Source organism: Perissodus microlepis, chromosome 3 (genome assembly GCF_051167445.1).
Source record: "Perissodus microlepis isolate ML-2025 ecotype Zambia chromosome 3, ASM5116744v1, whole genome shotgun sequence".
Taxonomy (NCBI): domain Eukaryota; kingdom Metazoa; phylum Chordata; class Actinopteri; order Cichliformes; family Cichlidae; genus Perissodus; species Perissodus microlepis.
Window position 1 is genome coordinate 25,527,759 of NC_140463.1, and position 20,690 is coordinate 25,548,448.

At 40.9% G+C, this 20,690-nt stretch overlaps 1 protein-coding gene across 1 annotated transcript; it reads left to right on the forward strand.

Annotated features, from left to right (window-relative positions):
- The first annotated feature begins 12,318 nt into the window (after nucleotides 1-12,318).
- On the forward strand, nucleotides 12,319-17,955 carry LOC146390711 (C-type lectin BfL-1-like). The gene is made up of 6 exons (XM_084922044.1): nucleotides 12,319-12,350; nucleotides 14,385-14,492; nucleotides 14,585-14,730; nucleotides 14,986-15,241; nucleotides 17,603-17,781; nucleotides 17,891-17,955. Exons 1-6 carry the CDS (start codon nucleotides 12,319-12,321, stop codon nucleotides 17,953-17,955), a joined length of 786 nt encoding a protein of 261 aa, XP_084778170.1.
- The last annotated feature ends 2,735 nt before the right edge of the window (nucleotides 17,956-20,690 follow it).

The window sequence follows — 20,690 nt, forward strand, 5'->3', positions numbered from 1 at the left end:
CCTAGTGGCACTTTTAAGGCACAGCAATCTACCTCAATAACATGCACATGATTTCATGTACAACCCCTTTCATTAAGGTTTAATGAAAATAATTAAAAATTAAATCTGGTCATTAAAACGAGATAAATAAAACCTGAGATGAACACACGACATATTTCACAGAGTCATTATTTATTTAATAATTTAATACAGACACACACACACACATATATACAAAGAATTTCACATGAAGGTTTTTAATTTAAATCTATATGAGCATAAGTATAAGTATACGTGTAAGGGAAGCCCATCGCTCCCTCTCCATTTCCCCGCAGATGCAGCAAAGCTCCTTCCTCAGGCATGTCCAACCCTGCTGCTTGTAACAGTTGATATTGTTGTAATACAGTGCATCACCACATGGTGGCGCCTCTCATCTCATGACTGGCAGGTCACCCTCTGTTTATTCTTCTTCGTCGTATACCATCTCTGCAATGGATTCTTCTGTGTGTACGCGGCAAGTGTATCTTCCACTAACGGGTGGTAAAGCCAGCACCTTCAATTTTAATATTTCAAATTAATCAGTACTTGTGTAAAGTCGTTTGGCTGGCTTCACCTCCGCTGCACGTCACATTTCAAGACACTTCAGGAGATCATTTTTGCTGTTCTCTATAAAACGCTACAACAGCTCTCATTTTTGTGTTTCAACCTCAGTGATAGTGGCGTGGAGCAGTGTCTTACAGAGGTCGACTCACATGATCAGCAGAGGGCCAACAACCCCTGTGACCACCTTCAAAGAGACAACCCTCACTAAGAGGTGACCCTTGTGGTGTCCTCGGGATTCCCATATACTTGTTTGCCATTCACCTAGGGACCATTTTTGAGCCGAGGACGACACAATTTCTTTGGATGAGAGGTGAAATGTCTTTGCAAACCTAAAGAACACCAGTTTCTTCCTTTTCAATCAATCGAGACAGTGACTCAGTGTGGAAGTATCGCTCAGGCCTCTTACTTATTGGATAATTCTCACCTGCCTACTTACCTCACCTGTCCTCCATCACAGTGATCCCTTCACAGTGCGCCCGCCTGTCCCACTGTCATCCCGCTGAAAGAAACTCACCTGTCTCAAAGCTTGTGGAAGCTGGAATCAGACCAGACCCTGAACTAAATCCTTTGAACATTATGTGAATTTAATTTCTGATCTGACTGCAAATACTAAGCAGCTGTAATGAGTCGCTAATTAAAAATGTGGAACTTTCTCTAGCAGCCTCCTGCCGTTCAGTCTTTTGACATGAACAATAACAGATTGGATTCAATGAACAAACTGGTGGATGATGTCACAGTCGCCATGCCCATCTTTTCTATAAAGTCTGTGGGATGGACTATAGTACTGGAGCGATGTGGTTAAAAACTTCAATTAATGGGATATTGGTGGCATTTGTTCAACAGTCTCCGCCATTTGACCTTAGAACTGAAGAAGCTTCTCGGAGGTGAAACGTCTTCAAGCAACTTAAAGAAGTCCAGACGCTTTTCTTTCCAAGCTCCTTAGACTACGATGACCTGGATGACTGAGAACCTTCACAGACATATTCAACAGTCTTTGTTGCTTCTACCAGCTGAAAACTATACATCTAATGACCCAGCATGAGGATGAAATAAAAGACTATTTTCCAGAAGGAGATTTAAAAAACAAAGCAACCCAAAACAATTACAAATGTTGGCCATTAAGTGTAAAATCAGGGCAGAATTTAGTTAAATTATCTGAAGATAATTTGAATGTTTTCAGTGCCACAGCAGGAGATCAAACATCAAGTGATCTCCTGCTGTGACGTTGAAGAGAGGACACAATAGCGCATCAATAAACAAGTCATTCATTTGTGTTTTGCAAAGCGTTTTCTCCACTCTTAAAGGGAACCTGTTGGTCTGATGGTGAATGCATACTGCTGAATGAACATAACAGGGCAGAAAAAAAGCCATTTTCCCCACAGGGTATCATACACAATCTGGCACAATGAACAGTAACAATCACATGGGTGAGCACAACAATATATTGCATTACCTGCCAGGCAGAACAACGGGGAGACTAGCGGAGCTGAACAAAACACACACACGCTGCTTTTGTGGCAATCTCTCTGTAGAGCTGATTGTCAAGCTTTTAGAGCAAAAGAAAGAGAAAGTGAAGCAAAAATGGTGAAAACAAATATGAATTCATGCTATTACATTCTACTCTGAAAAGAGACAAATGCTGTGATGTTTAGCTGTGTGCAACTTCTGTAATTACCATCAAAATATTTATTATTAGACATGTTTTTAGAAGCATTCCTGTAAAAGTAGCAACAAAACACTATGAACATGCCTCGTTACTCATTAAAGTGCTTTATGCAAAATGACCAGACTGTACATAAAGTATTCAAAGCAAAAGTAATGTTCCCCATCGGTGCATGGATCAACGCCACTATCTAATCTATCAAATCATCTGTTTGTGAGTAATGAGCTCAGAAACATGAGTACACATGTTCATTTTAAATTCTATGTCAGAACAACCGACTCAGCCGTGGGCAAAGATGAGAACCAATACAATTCTAAAAGATTATTTATTAGTACAATGATAAAACAAACAAACAAAGGGATAAGACAGTCCAGTGTCCCACTTGCAAAAGGGATCAAACACACAATCCAAGCTCAGAGCCAACTACGCCACAAGTCATTTACACTTTACATGTTGACCACTTTAAGTAGAAGGCCGGTGATCACGCCGGCCTCAGCAACCCAACTCTGCCTTTAGGCTGCAGCATGTAGTAAGCATCTTCGCTCTAAAAAGAACATGGGACCACAGCTTCAGTTTCTAAAGCCCCAATGACTTGTTGGATATTCCAGTGGCTCATCATCATCTGATGGTTCATCCTCATTCAGTGGCTTAAGAGAGTATGCAAAATAACCGTTGTCATTGGGGCTTTGGAAACAATGTCATTTGGAAAGACCAGAACAAAGTGGAGATATCTGGCTGTAATGCACAGTGTAAAACTGTGAGGAACGGTGGTGGAGGGGTGATTGAGCTTGTTTAGGCTGAAAAAAGTCACAAAAGTCTATTTTATGAAGTCCAATGAAAGCAAAGTTTTAAAAGTGTGTGCAAGGCTTTGTGTGTTTTTTTTCCATTAATGCTTGAATAAATGTACATAATTCAGGCAAAAGATTTAAGCTTCAGCCTCCTTAATTTGACCTATTTGTGTCATATCCATGCACATGTTCAGAAATAATTGTCATATTTGTTTTCTTTACTCAGAGATTGTTAAATATTGCAAATTAAGACTTAGGGTGTATCACTGTGTCCTGTGCAAATAAATGGACTTCTTTTTTTTTTTTTTTTTTTACCCCTTTTACTTCTTTTTACCCCCTAATTTACAATGGTTAATATATGGTTTAGTTATTGTACTACTACACAGTGAACTCATCTATGGTGGAAGATTGTTGGATATTCCAGTAGCTCATCCTCATCTGATGGTTCATCCTCATTCATCCTCCCAACTCTTGAGCCACGATCGCCTCAAGAGTTGAGGCAATCCTTCCGATTGTAATCGGAAGGTTGCCGGTTCGAGCCCCGGCTTGGGGGCTTGGTCGTTGTGTCCTTGGGCAAGACACTTCACCCGTTGCCTACTGGTGCCCGGTGGCGCCAGTGTCCGGCAGCCTCGCCTCTGTCAGTGCGCCCCAGGGTGGCTGTGGCTACAATGTAGCTTGCCATCACCAGTGTGTGAATGTGTGTGTGAATGGGTGGATGACTGGGTGTGTAAAGCACTTTGGGGTCCTTAGGGACTAGTAAAGTGCTATACAAATACAGGCCATTTACCATTCAGTGGCTCAAGAGAGTATGCAAAATAGAATTAATGTTAGTTAATTTTTGAATCCAAAAAGTTAAACCTTGTAGGCTAACCACTATTATGAGGGAAGGGAGATGGGGCAAAACATAAATTATAGGAGAGAGAGGCTGAGTTTAATTAGCAGTGCTGTATTAGTGCATGGAGACCAAAAAGAGTTTAGTGAAGAAGAAACCCTCAGTGCATTATGGGAAACTCCACAACAGTCTAGACCTATTTCACCTTAACTAAGGAAGGATTCAAGGTTACCTGAACGTGGTTCCATAGAAGAGCCTGAAAGCTGAATGCTCTGCCTCCCATCAACGTTCCCTCTAATTTTTCACGTGTCTGAGCGTTTCAATAAAGGTTGGAATTGTTTTTGTGCACAGCGCAGACTTTCTGTGTGTGGAGACTTTGTCAGCAGTGCACACTTGCGCACACGCACAGCTTAGAGAGAACATTGCCTCCCATTCTACTTTTAAATACTCTAGGGACCACAAGTAATCCTGCAGTCTGAGGGTGAAGGGCTCTAATGGAGTAATACGCTACCAAAAGGTCATTAAGATAAGATGGAGCCTGACACAAGACCTTGTATGTGAGGAACAGATTATTTTCCCTGTCCAGCACTGTAGCAATCAGAATTATCACCTGAAGGCCAAGAAAAATGCCCAACAGATTTGTTTTCCCAAGGGGACCATTACGGGTTTTGCTATGCTGGTCCACTTTTAGGGCCAAATACAGTAACCTCAGTTTTATCCGAATTCAGAAGCAGGAATTTAAGGATCATCTGGGTCTTTGTGTCTGAGACATTCCTGCACTTTTACTAACTGGTTTGTATCATCTCGCTTCATGGATAGATAAAGCTCGGTATCATCTGCATAGCAGGGAAATGGTCTAATCATACTCTCTAACGGAAGCACGGATAATGTAAACAGAATTAGTGTGAAGAGGACTCCGCATTTACAAGAAAAGAAAAGCGTCTGGACTTCTTTGAGTTGCTTGAAGACGTTTCACCTCTCATCCGAGAAGCTTCTTCAGTTCTAAGGTCAAATGGTGGAGAGCCCCAGATTTAAACCCAGTGGGAGTTACCCCCCAAAGAGGGACAAAGGACCCCCTGATGATCCTCTACCTAATCACATGAGCCAAGGTATGAAAGCGGGTGTGGGTCACAGTCAGCCAGGGTTTCGGGTGAGCTCATTGTGAAACCTGGCCCCACCCTATCATGTGATTTCCTGAGGTCAGATGGCCCAGGATGTGAGTGGGCGTTAAGGCGTCTGGGAAGGGATCTCAAAACTGGATTATAGATGGCAGACAGTTGGTGTCGTAAACCACCGCCTCTGTTCAAAGACGGTCGCTCACAGTGGACGAAAAAGTGTGACCTTTGTCCTTTAGATGCAGGGACAAGACTCAGCAGTCCATCTGCATCTAAAGGACAAAGGTCACTCTTTCGAGGATGCCAACGTTCACATTTTGGACAGAGAGGACAGATGGTTTGAAAGAGGAGTGAAAGAAGCCATTTACGTCCACTGTGAGCGACCATCTTTGAACAGAGGCGGTAGAACTCTAATTCAGAAATGACTAAACACCACCCCCTGGTGGACACAAATGGGCTGCTGCACAGGGATCGACTCCATCTTTACTTTGGGCAGCTCAGTCCACAAGGGTGGCGCCATTTTGGTCAAATCAACATGAGTAACTACAGTGTCTCGTGGCGACGCAAACCACTGGCAAACTCTATAAAAACATCACACAATATACATGAGCGAGTATAGGATGAGTTACAACCATAGAACAAACAAATACAAGGCACTTACTTATCATTCACGCACAACACATGTTCAGTGCAACAAACCAGCGCCATCACGGTGAACCAGCGCAAACCCGGGAGGGGAGGAATGTACCATCTTAGCAGTAGTTAGAGGGGGTGTGTGGAACAGTCTATATACACAAATCACAGGGGTTTTATACATCCCTACTTCCTAACAAGGGTTTTTCTACCAAGCATAAAGTTATGTTTTCATTCAGCATCAAATACTTATTTTGGTGATAACTTCTTAGTTTCAGTTTTGTAACAAAAACTCAGACATGCTCATACTGGTTCTTGAGAATGACAAGTGAATACTTTGCGGGGTAGTATATTTTCTAGTCCTTGAGTCTGTTACATCTCTTTTAACATGAGGCCCATAATACTAACATAATACTGCCCCCACACTCTCTGCTGTCAGGTGTGCTTCCATCTCACATATCAAAGCGGGTAAAACCTACACATACTGGTGTGATGGAGGCAGCATGGAGGGTCGCTTTGTGAACGTGTTTCTTCCTGGACAGAAGAAGACTCTCACCCTGTGTGAAGTGGAGGTGTATGCTGCCCCAGCAGGTAGAGCTTTAAGCGACTGGATCTGATCTACTGAAACATATCTGCCTGATACTAATTCATTCCTGTTTCCTTTCAACAATTTAGTCAAACCGCTTCCAAACATGGCCTTAGACAAACAAACAGCACAGTCATCGACTTGGCCCTATACACCTTTTACATCATCAAAAGCTGTTGATGGGTACAAAAATGGAAACTTGGCTGATGTAGGCTGTACCCATACTACAGAAGAGGAAAATCCCTGGTGGAGAGTAGACTTATTAGCTGTCTATAAGGTCACTCACTGTAAAATGTAATATTGTGTTTAATTAAAAATATTAAACAGGCTGAACTCAGTTTTTAACAATTTGTTATTAGAACTCGATTTAAATAAGTTACAAGTACTTTTTATGCAAAAAACGCTGATAAACTCAATTTATTTGAGTTGTCTTAACTTAGAAAAACTAAGTAAGCTGGAAGTTTTGCTTCTCAGGGCGGAAGGATGAAAGATGTGTTTTGAAAATGCCACGTGACTACCGTCCTCCTCTCTCTCGGATCAGTCCGCATGTTCATGGTGCCAGCATTTGTTATGGAATATGTTGAGCAAACCTGGAGAAGCGTCAGCTCAAGAGATTATTGTCATTGCTGTGAATCTTTACCTGATACACTGACTTGGTGAGTAAATGTTTACTCTTATTCAAACTGATTTTGTGGGTTCTCTTACTTTAGCACCAGGTTTATAATCTTGCTAGCTAGTTAGTGTTAGCCTAGCGTTGCTGCTGCCGCTGGGCTCATGTTACTTAAAAATTAACACCACAGCCTTAAAAACCTTATATAAGAATATGTCTGTGAAATTTTCTGTTGATTGTTTGAAATAAAAAAGTGAGATAAGAGCACAGACAAAATTCTTCGGGAGGTGCAGCCGTTAGGGGTAGGGTGGGGTGTGGGGGCAGGGCTCTAGACTAACTTTTTGCCATGGGCGTACCGGTACGCCTAACTTTTTAAAGTTAGGCGTACCGGCACAAAAGTTAGGCGCACACAAATTTTATAATAATTTATATAATATAATGTGTTTTCTGGATACACTGTGCTTTTTCAGCATTCAAAGATTGATGACACCGTGTCAGAGCACTGGCTATGAATTTCAGAAGGATCAGGCCTTAACTTAACAGAAAAGTTAGCAATACACTGTAATCCCAAAAGTTATTTGCATTCAAATGGTTTAGCTATAATCACTGATGGTAATTAATTTTCTTTGTAAAACTAAAATCATATAACTGTGTCAGACAGAACTCATTGGTGGAAGCTTTTTGCACTTAACCTATATTGTTTTGCATGTGATGCACTAAAATGAATACATTTAACATGGTCCTTTCTATTTTAAGTTTATTCTAATAAATAGTTTAAGTTCAATTTTTTTTATAAGAGAATAAGTTTTAAACTCAACACTCAAATAATAAAAGTAAATTTGATGTTTACTGATCATGTTTAGTTGAAAGCACTTTCACTATTTTTAAGTTTTTGTTGCCCCTCCCATATTTTTCCCGGCACTGGAACCGAAGAGACGTCTGGACTTGTTTGTCAGGAAAAATTAAGACAAGTCGTTTTTGGTGGTTTTGCCTGGGATTGGACATGTTTGTTTCAGTCTACAGTCGATAGGGAGTACTTTTCCTCAAACCTCCACGCAAACTGGTGAGTTAAATCTTTGTATTTCAACTTTAAGCAAAAATAGTTGCATGTTACATTACGCAAATGTGCACGCTAATTCAATCTACAGTGAACCCTCGTTTACCGCGGGGGTTACGTCCCAAAAACAACCCGCAATAAGTGAAATCCGCAAAGTAGTGAAAAGTATTTATTATAAATGTTTTAAGGCTGTAACCCTCACAGCCTTAACCCCTGCTCATGCGTAATGGTTCTAGCATCTTCCTCGTCCATCCAAACCGCGCGGTTCCATTGTGTGATGTGAGCCGGACTCCGGCCCCGGTCAGAGGAGGAGGACCAGAGCACGGCCGGGCACCTCCAGCCGTTCACACGGACAAATAAACCTGTCATTATTCTCTGCTCAGCCCCTCGCTGAGGCTCGAGGGGCTGAACACCGCTCCTCTGCACCTGTACGGCCTCTCGTAAAGTTTACTTTATTAACATGTGCGCCGCTGCAGCGCCATACAGAGCTGAGCAGCGTCTCGTCCTCGGCCCTCGCTGCTCCGTGCGGTACATCGTACTGAACTCTGCAAACGGGACTCGTGTTTCAGAAAAACTCGTGTTTTTTCCTCTCTCTGGACTTAACACTTTACTGAGGTTTAGATGTGACTAATAGCACTTCATTTGACAAACTGAAAGCATTCTGTGCCGTACAGGAGTCACGGTCCTCAGCCAATCAGAACGCAGAACACGTCGTGCTTCATAAACTGTAAAATAATGCATTCAAAATTGCACAAAAAAAATCTCTTGACGGGTTGCTGCCTTATCAACATTGAAGAATGGGTCAAATGCAGAGGACAAACTTCATTATACAGTTGTATAATGACAATAAGCCTTACAGATTCCCCAAATTTTCCTGTTTTTTTATTTTTTTTATTTGAACAATTAACTTGTACTTGAATAATAAACAGCATTTATAGAAATACAATACTTTGACCTTTTATACTTGTGTTACTCTCCACCAACAGGTTAACTCACAGTTTTTTCCCCCCCTCTGTAGAATGCTGCTGATGGTGACCTTGAAATCCCAATAGGAATCATCTTCGATGGTGAAAACGGAAGTCCAGAGCAAGAACTGAACCCCTCCCAGCTGGGGATCCTTCTAGAGGGCAATGTGGTAATGGATTCCATCTGCAGTCTTCCTTTGGCAATGTGTCTCCTGTTTGGACTGACTTATGCACTCCACTTGGAGTACCCAAAGTGCATGAAGAATACATTCCTGTTTATCCAGCAGATTATGCTGAATCTGGGACGAAACGATCCTCCTCCAAAACTCCAAAGGCTAAAAAATGAGCTTTCAATGTGTGCATAGATACATTGAATGTTCACTCTTCATTGAGCAGCTTTTTCTCAAGTTCAGGAAGTCATTATTGTGTTTGTAATTGTCTTTTTTTGTTTTTAGTGGATGGCAAAACCAGGGCTTAAAGGAGTAGTTCACTGATTTTACATACTGAGATATGTTCTTACCTTAGCTTTGAAGAGTTGATGCATACCTGTCTTGTCTTTGTGCGAGAGAAAGGCTCTCCCATATATTCCAACTACCTCCACTTTTTGCTCCTTTTAGAAGCTACCGAGCTCCTCCACGTTTTCCCTATTTATGTAAAATTACATGAAAAGTTACACTATCTAAGTTTAGTTTCACTAAATTTAACGTATAGATTTTTTAAGCCGATAAAAAGGGGCACTATATTACAAGCGCGCAGTAACCCTAGTGCACTCTGGAGCATAGACTGAGTTACTGGGGGGATGAAGAAGTGCTCCTACAGTGTTATTACACCTTGTAATATAGTACCCCTTCTTATCGGCTTAGAAAATCCACACGTTAAATTTAGTTAAACTAAACTTGGAGAGTGTCACTTTTCATGTAATTTTACATAAATAGGGAAAACGTGGGGGAGCTCGGTAGCTTCTAAAAGGAGCAAAAAGTGGAGGTATTTGGAATATATGGGAGAGGCTTTGCTCCATTTGCATGACTGAGGGCACGCACAAAGACAAGACTGGTACACATCAACTCGTCAAAGCTAAGGTAAGAACATATCTTATTATGTAAAATCAGTGAACTATTCCTTTAATTTCATTGTCTCGCTGAGGCCATTCCTTATTCCATAGTTTTTATTTTTCCAAGTTAAAATATTTGTGAAAATAAGTTTTACTGTTACAACTTGTTACCCAGAGTGTCGCACCAAAGTTCTTTACTTGTGATACACAGTTTTATCTGTTTAAAAGGATTGTTTTAAAGAAAATGTTTTATTGGAAGTCCAATTGTGCAAACAAAAAACTTACTGTTCAAAAAAAACTACCTCAGAGACCACAAATAAATTCTTGTCAAAAAGTGGCTAGGAACAACTGAAATATTGTGTTTGTTTCTGAAAGAAATGTCTTCTTAGAAGCGCCATGTGTAAAAATTGGAATACTGTTCAAAGGAAAACAAAAGTCTTGTTTTGTTATAAATAAAGTAAAAAACAAAAACAAAAAACACTTTAGTGGTCTTTGGTTTTGAGTGTGTTTGCCTTGACATATTAAGTTTTAGTAATAATAATACATTTAATTAAAAGACGCTTTTAATTAAACACTACGCAAAAAAGTGAGTTTTGTAATATTAGCACCACTTAAACAATTTAGTTTTTTCTATTAGTATTAAGTTAACTGTACTTAAACAAATTATTTTTGAAATATTGAATACTTAAACACTTTAGGTAGCGATGACTCAATATAGTAAATTGTGACAATTTTACTTTTAAGTTTACTTGACTAAATCAGTTAATTTTTTGTTTTGGGTTGATTACTCAAATCATTTGAAGGGAATCGGTTTCCTCAAACGATTTAAGTGTATTGAACTTATCCGGGTTTACAGTGTAGTTCTTTTCCTATTACAGCTACATCCACTTCTGTCGTGCCTAGGCTGCTCACTAGGGCTGGGTATCATCACTGATTTCTATAATCCATTCGATTCCGGTTTTCAAAGTCCCGATTCGATTCAGCTTAGCCTCAGACAGTCAGAAATATTATAATTCTGATCATTTATCAGTGCTGACTTCATCAGAATTGTGAACATCACAGCAGATGCCTTTGTGTGAAAGTAACTGAGAATAAAACACAGAAAAACATGAAGGAGATTTTCCTGGTCTGGCTTTTTATAGCAGATAACCTTAAAAATATTCTACAATGTTCTGCATATAAAGTTTAAATTTCTTCAGTATTGAACAACAGAAAAAATAGGCTTTCTTGTCCGAGGTCATTTAAGTGAAAAAAAGAAAAGAAAAAGACAGCAGCCGACAGCGCTGTAAACAACGGTAGACTGGTGGGTAATAAGCGAATGAATAATACAGAAAACAGAGATTGGAGACGGGAAACTGTTCTTGACGTACAGAGAGAGATAGAGAGAGAGCTAGCTGTGCATGAAGTGTGATTTTAATAGTCGTGGAAGAAAAACAGCAAAATTCATGACGACATTGATCAAATGTGAAGCGCAGTTTGCTGCTTCTTTTGCTGCTGGCTCGGTGAATTTTGGTTGGAGAGAGACAAAACCTGCAGCTCAGAATCAGCGCAAAAAGACATAATCACAGCGCGGACCGGACGCATCAGAATCGCTAAGCTCCGACAGCGTGTCCGTCTACGAGCCGTCGGGTGAGAAAGCCGAGAAAGACAAAGTTGATTCTGATGCGTCGGTTCCGCTCCGTGTTTACGTCTTTGTGTGGAATCCGTGTACCTGCTCTCATTTGCTGTTTGGTTGTTGTTGAAATGGTTTTGTGAGCTTTAATCTGAGAATCTGGCGTTTCTGGCAAAACACAGTTATATTTAAAAGTCGATTCAGGATTTAATGAATTGATATCGCTTTATTCAAGCTACTCACCTCCCACTTCCACCTGCACTTTCAACTGGACCACGGCCAATCAGAGAGGTCCCGCCCCTTACTATCTCTGATTGGTTTAGTCCACGATAGGGGCATAATGTGTGTCTGTTGTTGACCACAGGGAAGGTTGCAGATTTTTTTTTTTTTCGCTACCCGAACAGTTGGTCGCACAGGTGCAACCAAATATTTTTTTTTAGTCGCACCACTGAAAAATTTGGTCGCATTTGCGACCAAATTGGTCGCACTCTAGAGCCCTGGGGGGGTATTTTCAATCCATAGCCATAACTAACTAACTAACTATATATATATCATGTTTAACCTGAGTAGCAAAAGAGTGCAGGGGGGGTTGAAAACAATATGCCAGGAGTTAGCTGTGCTCGCGGACTCTATCAAGCCTTGACCCCCCGTCAGCTATCGCGCTGGTGGATAACAGAGCTCTCCGAAAACGTGGAAGCACTTTTGCAAATATGTGATATTTTGATAAATTAAGTAGATATTTGACCATTACACAGCTACATTCTCAGCTGAAAATATCTTAAAAGGTTATTTTGTGACCCAGAAAGGGTAGTCTGGGGAAAAGGATGATCGCATTTGTCGCTGGTTGTCGGAGCCTGTGCGTACTTGTAAGCGCCGCAATGGCGGAGGAGCGCGGCTAAAAAACTTATTACTTTTTCTGGGTCACAAAATAAACTTTTAAGATATTTTCAGGCGAGAATGTAGCTGTGTAAAGTTCAAGTATCTGCTCGATTTATCAAGACATCACATATTTGCAAAAATGCGCCAAAGTTTTCAGAGACGTCCATTTTTTTCATGCTTTGTGGCAGCTTTTGAACATCTGTGGCATCTATTAATGTCAAATCTAGCCTTTATTTAACAACATAAGCAATCTCTATGTTACAATAATTGCACAGCCATTAAGGGTAAAATCAGTTTCTGAAAAATGTTCTGTTTTTTCTCCCTCTGCTTGCTTCTTACTGTCTTTGAGGCTCGGGACCAGCACTCCTGTTGTTGGACAGAAAGACATATAACTCAGTGGTAAGTGTTTTGGTTTTCCAATATATTAGCAACTGTCAGTGACATTTATATTAATCAGGCTGAACTTTAATCATACTTTAGATCAGCCTGTTTTCCTTATTGTTTTATTTGTGCTTTGGTTTGGGGAAGTTGTTTCTTTACTGATCTTTTTCTGTCTTCTGTTATTAGACTTGAGATATGACTGCACTATGCTGTTGCTGGTGACTCCAGTTAAGACATGCTGTGTAAGTAAACAAACAACAACAGTTTGGTCTGCATTTCTTGAAGATCACATCCCCCAAACTTAGTTTAGAAGGTCTACACTGTAAATAGTGAAGTCTGCAAGTTTTCTAACAGCAAAATTTGTTTTGTTCCCAAATCATTTTGCACATCATTAGAATGAAAGTTATTGGCCATGTTTGCACAGCCCTTTTTAAAATGATGCTTTCATGACATTATTGTATGTTGGGTGGTGGTCACGGCTATCCAGACTGACAATTGGGACATTGAATGTCACCTCTCCGGTGGGGAGGGAGCCTGAGATTGTGTAAATTGGAGTCTGTTTTATACCAAATGCAGAAAAAAATGTTTTAAGAAAGCAATTAAGTTCATGTTCCAAAAAATATGATTGTTTGCTTGCAGGACACCAGGAGAGATGAGTCCTCCGTCACAGATGGTGTAGTCAGTGAAGATGGTCGCCTGCAGGTTCAAGCTCATTGCATCTCCAACCCACATCCACTGCCACTGTACTTAAGGGAAGTTAAAGACTTTCTTCTGCACCTACATTTGGATCACCTCGATCCATGATAGTCATTCGGGCAGTAATGCCTGCACTGGAAACAAGCCATCCTTAAAATAATACAACATTCCAGCTCCTGTGTTGGAATGAAAAACAAATGTGTTGTTTAAATCAGAGACTGCACTTGTGACAGAACAACAAATATTTTATTTTGATTATATAAGTAATGTAAGTACAAAACAAACTTGTGGTAGGCCTAAACTTATTTTCAGAATAATTACATCTGAGACTTTGTTTCATTGTATGATTATAACAGTGATGGCAATATAATTGTTTGTTGTTCAGCAGAACAGTGTCCAGTATGTTGGCTGTTATACTTTGTTGTGTTTGAAAATAAAAGTTGGGCTCATTTTAGCATCATTACAAAAAGTGTTGTTAATTATTTTTAATCATATTCAGGTTACCACAAATAGTTTTTTCATTTAGTTGAACTTGAAATGTTTGTCAGTAGGTAAACAATTAATATTGTACAGTCAGAAATATCAAGTTATTCTTAATACTGCAGACTTGCAATGTGTAAGTTGTCCTAACAGTCATCTTAAGTAAGCTTTACTTCGTTTTTTTGAGGCAATGAGTTTCCTTAATTTTTTTGAGTTCTGGGAACTAACAAGGCTGTACAGTGTACTCAAAATGAGTAAGTTGCCCTAACTTGGTCATCTTACGTAAACTTGATCCAATTTTTTTGAGTTCTGGGAACAAATGAGCTTGTACAGAGTAATCAAAATAAATAAGTTGTCCTAATTTAATAAATTTTAGCTAAGCTTTACTAAATTTTTTTGAGGCAACGAGTTTCCTCAATTTTTTTGAGTTCTGGGAACTAATTTGATTTTACAGTGCTGTTGTCACGATCATTAACAGACAAGATAATTTAATTGAAAGGATTCTTGGGGCAGAGATTTGGATCGGGGACTCACTGGATCAAAATGGAAATCAAAACCCGAGGTGAGACATGATTTCTGACAGCAGATAAATGTTTGAACAAATATTAGGTCAAACTGACACATTTCTCTTTGACGTTTCTACAACTCCATCAGGTGTGGCATTATTGAATCATTGGATGGTACACCAACATACACATTCCAGTGTAATGAAATGGAAGGTCGCTACATCAGTGTGATCATACCAGGATCTCAGAAAATTCTGACGCTGTGTGAAGTGGAGCTGTTTGCTTCTCTGCCTGGTATAGTGGTTGTGTTTTAGCGGTATATGTGGAAGCTGCTTGTTTTTATTTTCCCTTTTTATATTTTTTCTCATATTTATTATTTTACATGGGAATAATTGGACTTAATTCACCTTGCTAACTTTCTAGCTTTCAGTGTTCATTTTCATTTACTTTGGAGCTGAAGGAAGCATTACAGTTGAGTCTCTCAAAATAAAATAAAAACAAATAAACACGGTTTAAACAAACAGAATCCTAACAAACTTTGCTCTCCAGCACCAGAAGCTGTTACTCCTTCACCAACTCCTCCAACACCTCCTACTGCTCCTCCCACTGTGAGCCTGCAGTTTGGTGGCAGGAACGTGACGGTTGTAGGAGAGAGGCTCTGCTGGTCTGATGCTCTGATGTACTGTAGACGTTATTACTGGGACCTGCTCAGCCTTCACAGCCAACAGGAGCAAAGCGAGTTGGAGCAGCTGCTGGGCCTCATTCCTTTCTCCCTCACAGACCACGTCTGGATGGGACTGCGCAGGTACTGATACAGAAGATACTTCTAACAACTCAATGAATGAACAGGGAGGACACAGAGTCATCCAGGATTCAAAAGGTGATAGTTCAAGTTTTCTTGTGCAGGTACTCAATTCCACCAAATTAGCCCTGATAGTATACATTATCAAAACACAGATATCAAAAGCACATCAAAATAATTTCACTCCCTACCAGGGCGTCTGTATCCACTAAGGATCCCCAGGCTAGGTCCCCAAGCCTACCTTGGATATGAGCGAGAGAGATATAACTGAAGCCATACCAGCTCGGATGTTGCTTGGATTAACAAGGTCTACATCAGGTGTTAAGGAACCAGGACACCCTGACAAGAAATGTGGCTACTGGACCAAGAAGGCCAAGAAGGCATAGATGGACAAGGGATGGGGACAGGGTGTTGTTGGAATGCTACTATGCAAATAACACCAGCAGAAGGGATTCCATGAAAAGGCTGTGGGACCTATGGAATCATCAATACCCAGCATCCAGACTGACGGTGAAACAACTAATAGCCAAGTATTCCAAAATTCAGAAGAACCAACTGATGATTTACAACTGTCACAACTAGAGATTCGTGATGTACAACACAAATCACAGGTCAAGAGGGAGTCAACTGTACGAGATCAACAGGAACCTTCAGGAATTCGATAGGGATGTGACCAAAACCACTAGAGGCCAACTTCAAGCCAATTACACAAGTCAAGTGTGTTACACAAGTGTGGGATTTACCAAGGAGATGCTTATTGACAAGAGTGACTACGTTTACTGCCTATGGAATGGAGCAATTGTCAGCCACCTCCTCTGCATGGATGATATCAAGTTGAATGCCAGGAGTAAACAAGACATCAATTTACTGATCCACATCACTAGGATGTACAGCACTGATATTGGAATATCATTCGCACAGGAGAAGTGTAGTCGGATGGTAACAAAGCGAGGGAAGGTAGTCAGAAGTGAGGGGATCGCACTACTATAAGGCATCATTGCAGATTTCAAGGACAGCTACAAGAACCTGGGAATTACACAGGCAATAGGAACCATGGAGAGGCTGCTAGGAAAGCTGGGACATGCCTACAGAGAGTAAGGCAAGTCCTGAAGAGTCACCTAAATGAGAAGAACAAGATCCAGCGTCAATCAACACCTACACCCTGCTGGTGATTATATACCTTGCTAGGATAGTAAGCTGGGCAAAGAAGGAGATCGAAGCCACTGACATTAAGACAAGCTTCTTACCATTAATGGAGGGTTTCGCCCCAAATCCAGCACCCTGAGACTAAGTGAAAGGAAGGAGGCCGATGACTGGTAAGTGGCAGAACCGCTCTCCAGGAAGAAACAACATAACATCCATGAGTACATGAGGAAGATGACCACAACTGACTGCGTGCTTAGTGAATACCTCAGACAATAGAAACCCAAGAAAGAAAAGGAGCAACTAGAAGAACCATCATGGAAGGACAGGCCCGTTCACGGTATGAACTACTGTCAGATAGAAGAAGTGGCTGACATCTAGAAATCCTACCATTGGCTGGACAAAGCTGAACTGAAAGACAGCATAGATGCACTAATCATGGCAGCACAGGAACAAGCTCTGAGCAAAAGATCCTTTGAGGCTGGGGTCTATCACACCAGGCAAGACCCCAGGTGCAGGCTGTGCAAAGATGCGCCTGAGACAATCCAACACATAACAACAGGGTGCAAGATGTTGGCAGGCAGGACATACATGGAACGCCATAACCGAGTGGCCTGTAGAGCATACAGGAAAATATGTGCTAAGAATGGCCATGAGGCTTTTGCGACAGATGTAGCTATACCAGGTAACTGCAACATCAGGAAGAAAGAACATGAGAAGATCGAGAAGTACCAAGGGCTAAGAGAGGAACTCCAGGAGATGTGGTGAGAGAGGGCAACAGTGGTCTCAGTGATAATCAGAGCACTCGGGGCAGTGATACCCCGTGCTGGGCGTGTGGCTTCAGCAGATCCCAGGAACCACACAAAATCTCTGTCCAGAACAGTGCAGTTCTTGAAGGATAAAGTGCCAAAATAGTGACAGACCAGAAGTCCTGTTACCGTTGCAAATCAAAGTCACAACAGTTCAGACAATGAATGCTTGCATTTTCTTATTTTCATCGCTGCCATGCCAAACAGATAGCTTTAAATGCCCTAACCCAACCTCATATGACCCTGAATGGGTAAGAGGAAGAAGATGAATGAATACTTGGAGTGTTCTTTTTTGTTCATCATTAAGACAGTGTCATAAAGATAAAATTGGATCATATAACTTGAAAATGTGAAACAAGTGTTAAAATCAGTAGGCTACATAATTAGCATTTTTATTCACTACGTCCAACAGATCCCTAAGAGGAGACGACTGGTTCTGGATGTCTGGACATCCCATGAATTTCTTTAATTGGCCACAAGATTTTGTCCCTCACTATTACTTCAGCATCTGTGGAGCCATGGGCAATGGAGAGCCTTTCATGTGGCAGGACCTGCACTGTGGGGAGCAGCTCAACTTCATCTGCCAATCAGGTTGGACTTATACCACACCAATGCATCTGCACACTTTATTGTACACTCAGGGTTCCTCAGAAAGTTTTGTGCTTCTGAGGACTAATTACTCTACCTTCTCTTCATTTAGGTGCTGGGGACGATATGCAAAGAGTGCATTTCCACAGCACCATGAATGTCACAACTGTAAAGTAAAGCCATACTCTAAGACTTTACAAGTTAAACTTTTTTTGTTGGTTTGTTTTTTTCACTTTAACAATGTAAACCATTCTGTAGAAGACTCAAAAACTATCAAACTGAATTTAGCTGTAATTATCAAACAGTTAGTATGGTACCTTGTGTTAACCTTTAAATTAAATCTGAAAGAGTGCAGTGCACCAGGATCCTTTTTTTATGTAGCTGACAGCTGGTAACTGTGCAGGGGTCTAGCAAAGTTTTGCCAGGGGCCAGGTAGGGCATTAACAGGGAAAGGGGGTCATTTAAAATATCATTTATCATTTAAAATGTCTCGCTTTTAAAAAAATAATTATCTGAATCTTACAACAAACGATTGATAGATTGATGCATATATACCATCAAAACAGTGTACATCACTGTCACAACAGCGTTTGTTTTCATTCAAAGGCTCTATAATTTTTCCTATAATGGCGGGCCGGTCTCTAGTCAAAACGCCCGAGCCGATTTTTTGTCCCAGTCCAGTCCTGTATGCAGCTCATCTGCAGTCTGGTGTTACCTACACCTTCCTAATTGGAATGGTCGGGGGAAGTGATCCAAACAGCCAGGGAAGGCTGGAAAAGAGCTGTTGTAGCCGGGTTTCAACTGCGTGGCAAAGCTCTTCCGGGGAGTTTTCCAGCCACAGACCGAGGAGAATCTTCACACTGTAGGTAATGTCGCCCCGGAGCTCCTTGGACGGATTTAGTGCCACTGGGTGCATGGGGGCTGGTTCGTACTGTCACGGGTTGCCGGGGCAAACAGTGCGTGAATTATTTAGAACCCAAGATGCGGCAGCTCTGGTGCAAGTGAGTTTATTTACCAAATGTGGATTCAACAGAGATGGCGAGGGTGAACATGAAACTAAGAAAACTAGTGATGTGACGTTCTGTATCGAGGCTTTGAAGCTTGTGTCGAGTAATTTAGGGGGCGTTTCCGCGATGCGCGTATCGAGGCTTGCTTCATTTATGGGAGGAGCTGAAAATGATGACGTCTGAAGCCTTGCTGCCCGGCTGTACCACGTAACTGGTTCATGAAGTGGTTCGAACTTTGCCGCGAGCTATGACAGCGATATAAACCCCTCAGACTTCATTCAAAATGTAGGTGTTTGATGGAGAGTTGCGGTTAGTGAGAGTTTGGAGACAGTTTGGAGGTTTAGGAGAGAAAGTCAGGAGAGAATGGAGCCAGCTAAGAAGAGGAGGATGTCCTCCCCTGTGTGGGAACATTTTGATCTTATATCTCCCAACAAGGTATGTAAATTTCCACAGAAGATGTATTTTCATAATACTGATGGTGCAATACAATTTATGTTAAGCTGTCTGTACTTTTGTACAAGGTGAAGTGTTTGCTATGTGCCAGGGAGCTGGGATATAACAACAACACCTCATCCATGCTTAGGCACTACAGAGCTTTGCATGAGAATAAGGGGAACACCGATTGTGGAGCAAGATCAGGTGAGCCATCAAATGTCATGATAATATAGCATGCAGTAATGTTACTAAATGATATAACAATATTATACAACTGTAATAAGTTACGTGTGTGATATTTATATTTGTGCTTTGTTTTTATTGTCTTTCCTCAGGAGAACAATCTCAAATAGATGAAGACCTGGTTAGCATGGTGATTGAGGACTCCCAGCCATTTAGCATTGTGGATGACAAAGGATTTAAAAGATTTGTTAAATCATTAAATCCTAGCTATGTTCTCCCCACTAAAAAGGTCATAAAAGCAGTGAAAATTTAGTTTTTACAGAATAAAATGTGGGCAGGACTGAGGCTCAAAGCCTGTAGCTGTCCATACCTCAACGTTACAAAAGCACAACTACTGTCCACACCCCAACCACACCTCACCTTACAGTAAATGATCAATTCCATTTTAAGCATTTCCAAATAATAATTTTCCATACTGCCAGTATAAATATACACAGTATACTTCCATCACTACAATATACATGTTTTACACACTCCTTTAGTTGTTGACATTTACAGGCTGTGTGCAAAAGGCCACACTCTTCAAATTCATGCCAACTAATATTTTTACGTCCAGTAGGTGTCCTACTAGAGCAAATGAAGCTTCAAGAAGCTTTGTGCTGGGGTGAACCAATTGGATGAAAAGCTTCAGTGCTTCATGAAGCTTCATCTGCCCATCACTAAAGAAAACCTAAACTGCGAAAAACTAACAGAAACTAATCAGAAACAGAGATGCAGGGAGTCAAAGGGAAATACGCAGAATGACCGCCGGAGATTATGCAGACGAACCAGCAACTAACAGAGGCAGACACAAGGCTTAAATACACAGAGGGATAACGAGGGAATGAGACACAGAAGGAGGGCACAGCTGGGAGTAATCAGAGGATAAGTGAAGACCCATCCACTTCATTTAAGTCAGGGGTAGGCAACTAATGGCCTCAAGTGCCAGTGTCCTGCCGGTTTTGGATGTGTCCTTGATCCAACACAGCTTATTTAAAATGCTAAATTACCTCCTCAGCATGTCTTGAGGTCTGGTAATGAATCAATCGTCTGGTTCAGGTATGTTGACCCCAGTGTTGGGCAAGTTACTTTGAAAAAGTAATTAATTATAGTTACTAGTTACTTCTTCAAAAAAGTAACTGAGTTAGTAACTGAGTTACCAGATTCTAAAAGTAATTAATTACTTGAAAAGTAACTACTGCTTTACTTTAAAAAATCTTTAACCCTCTGGGGTCCAGGGTATAATTG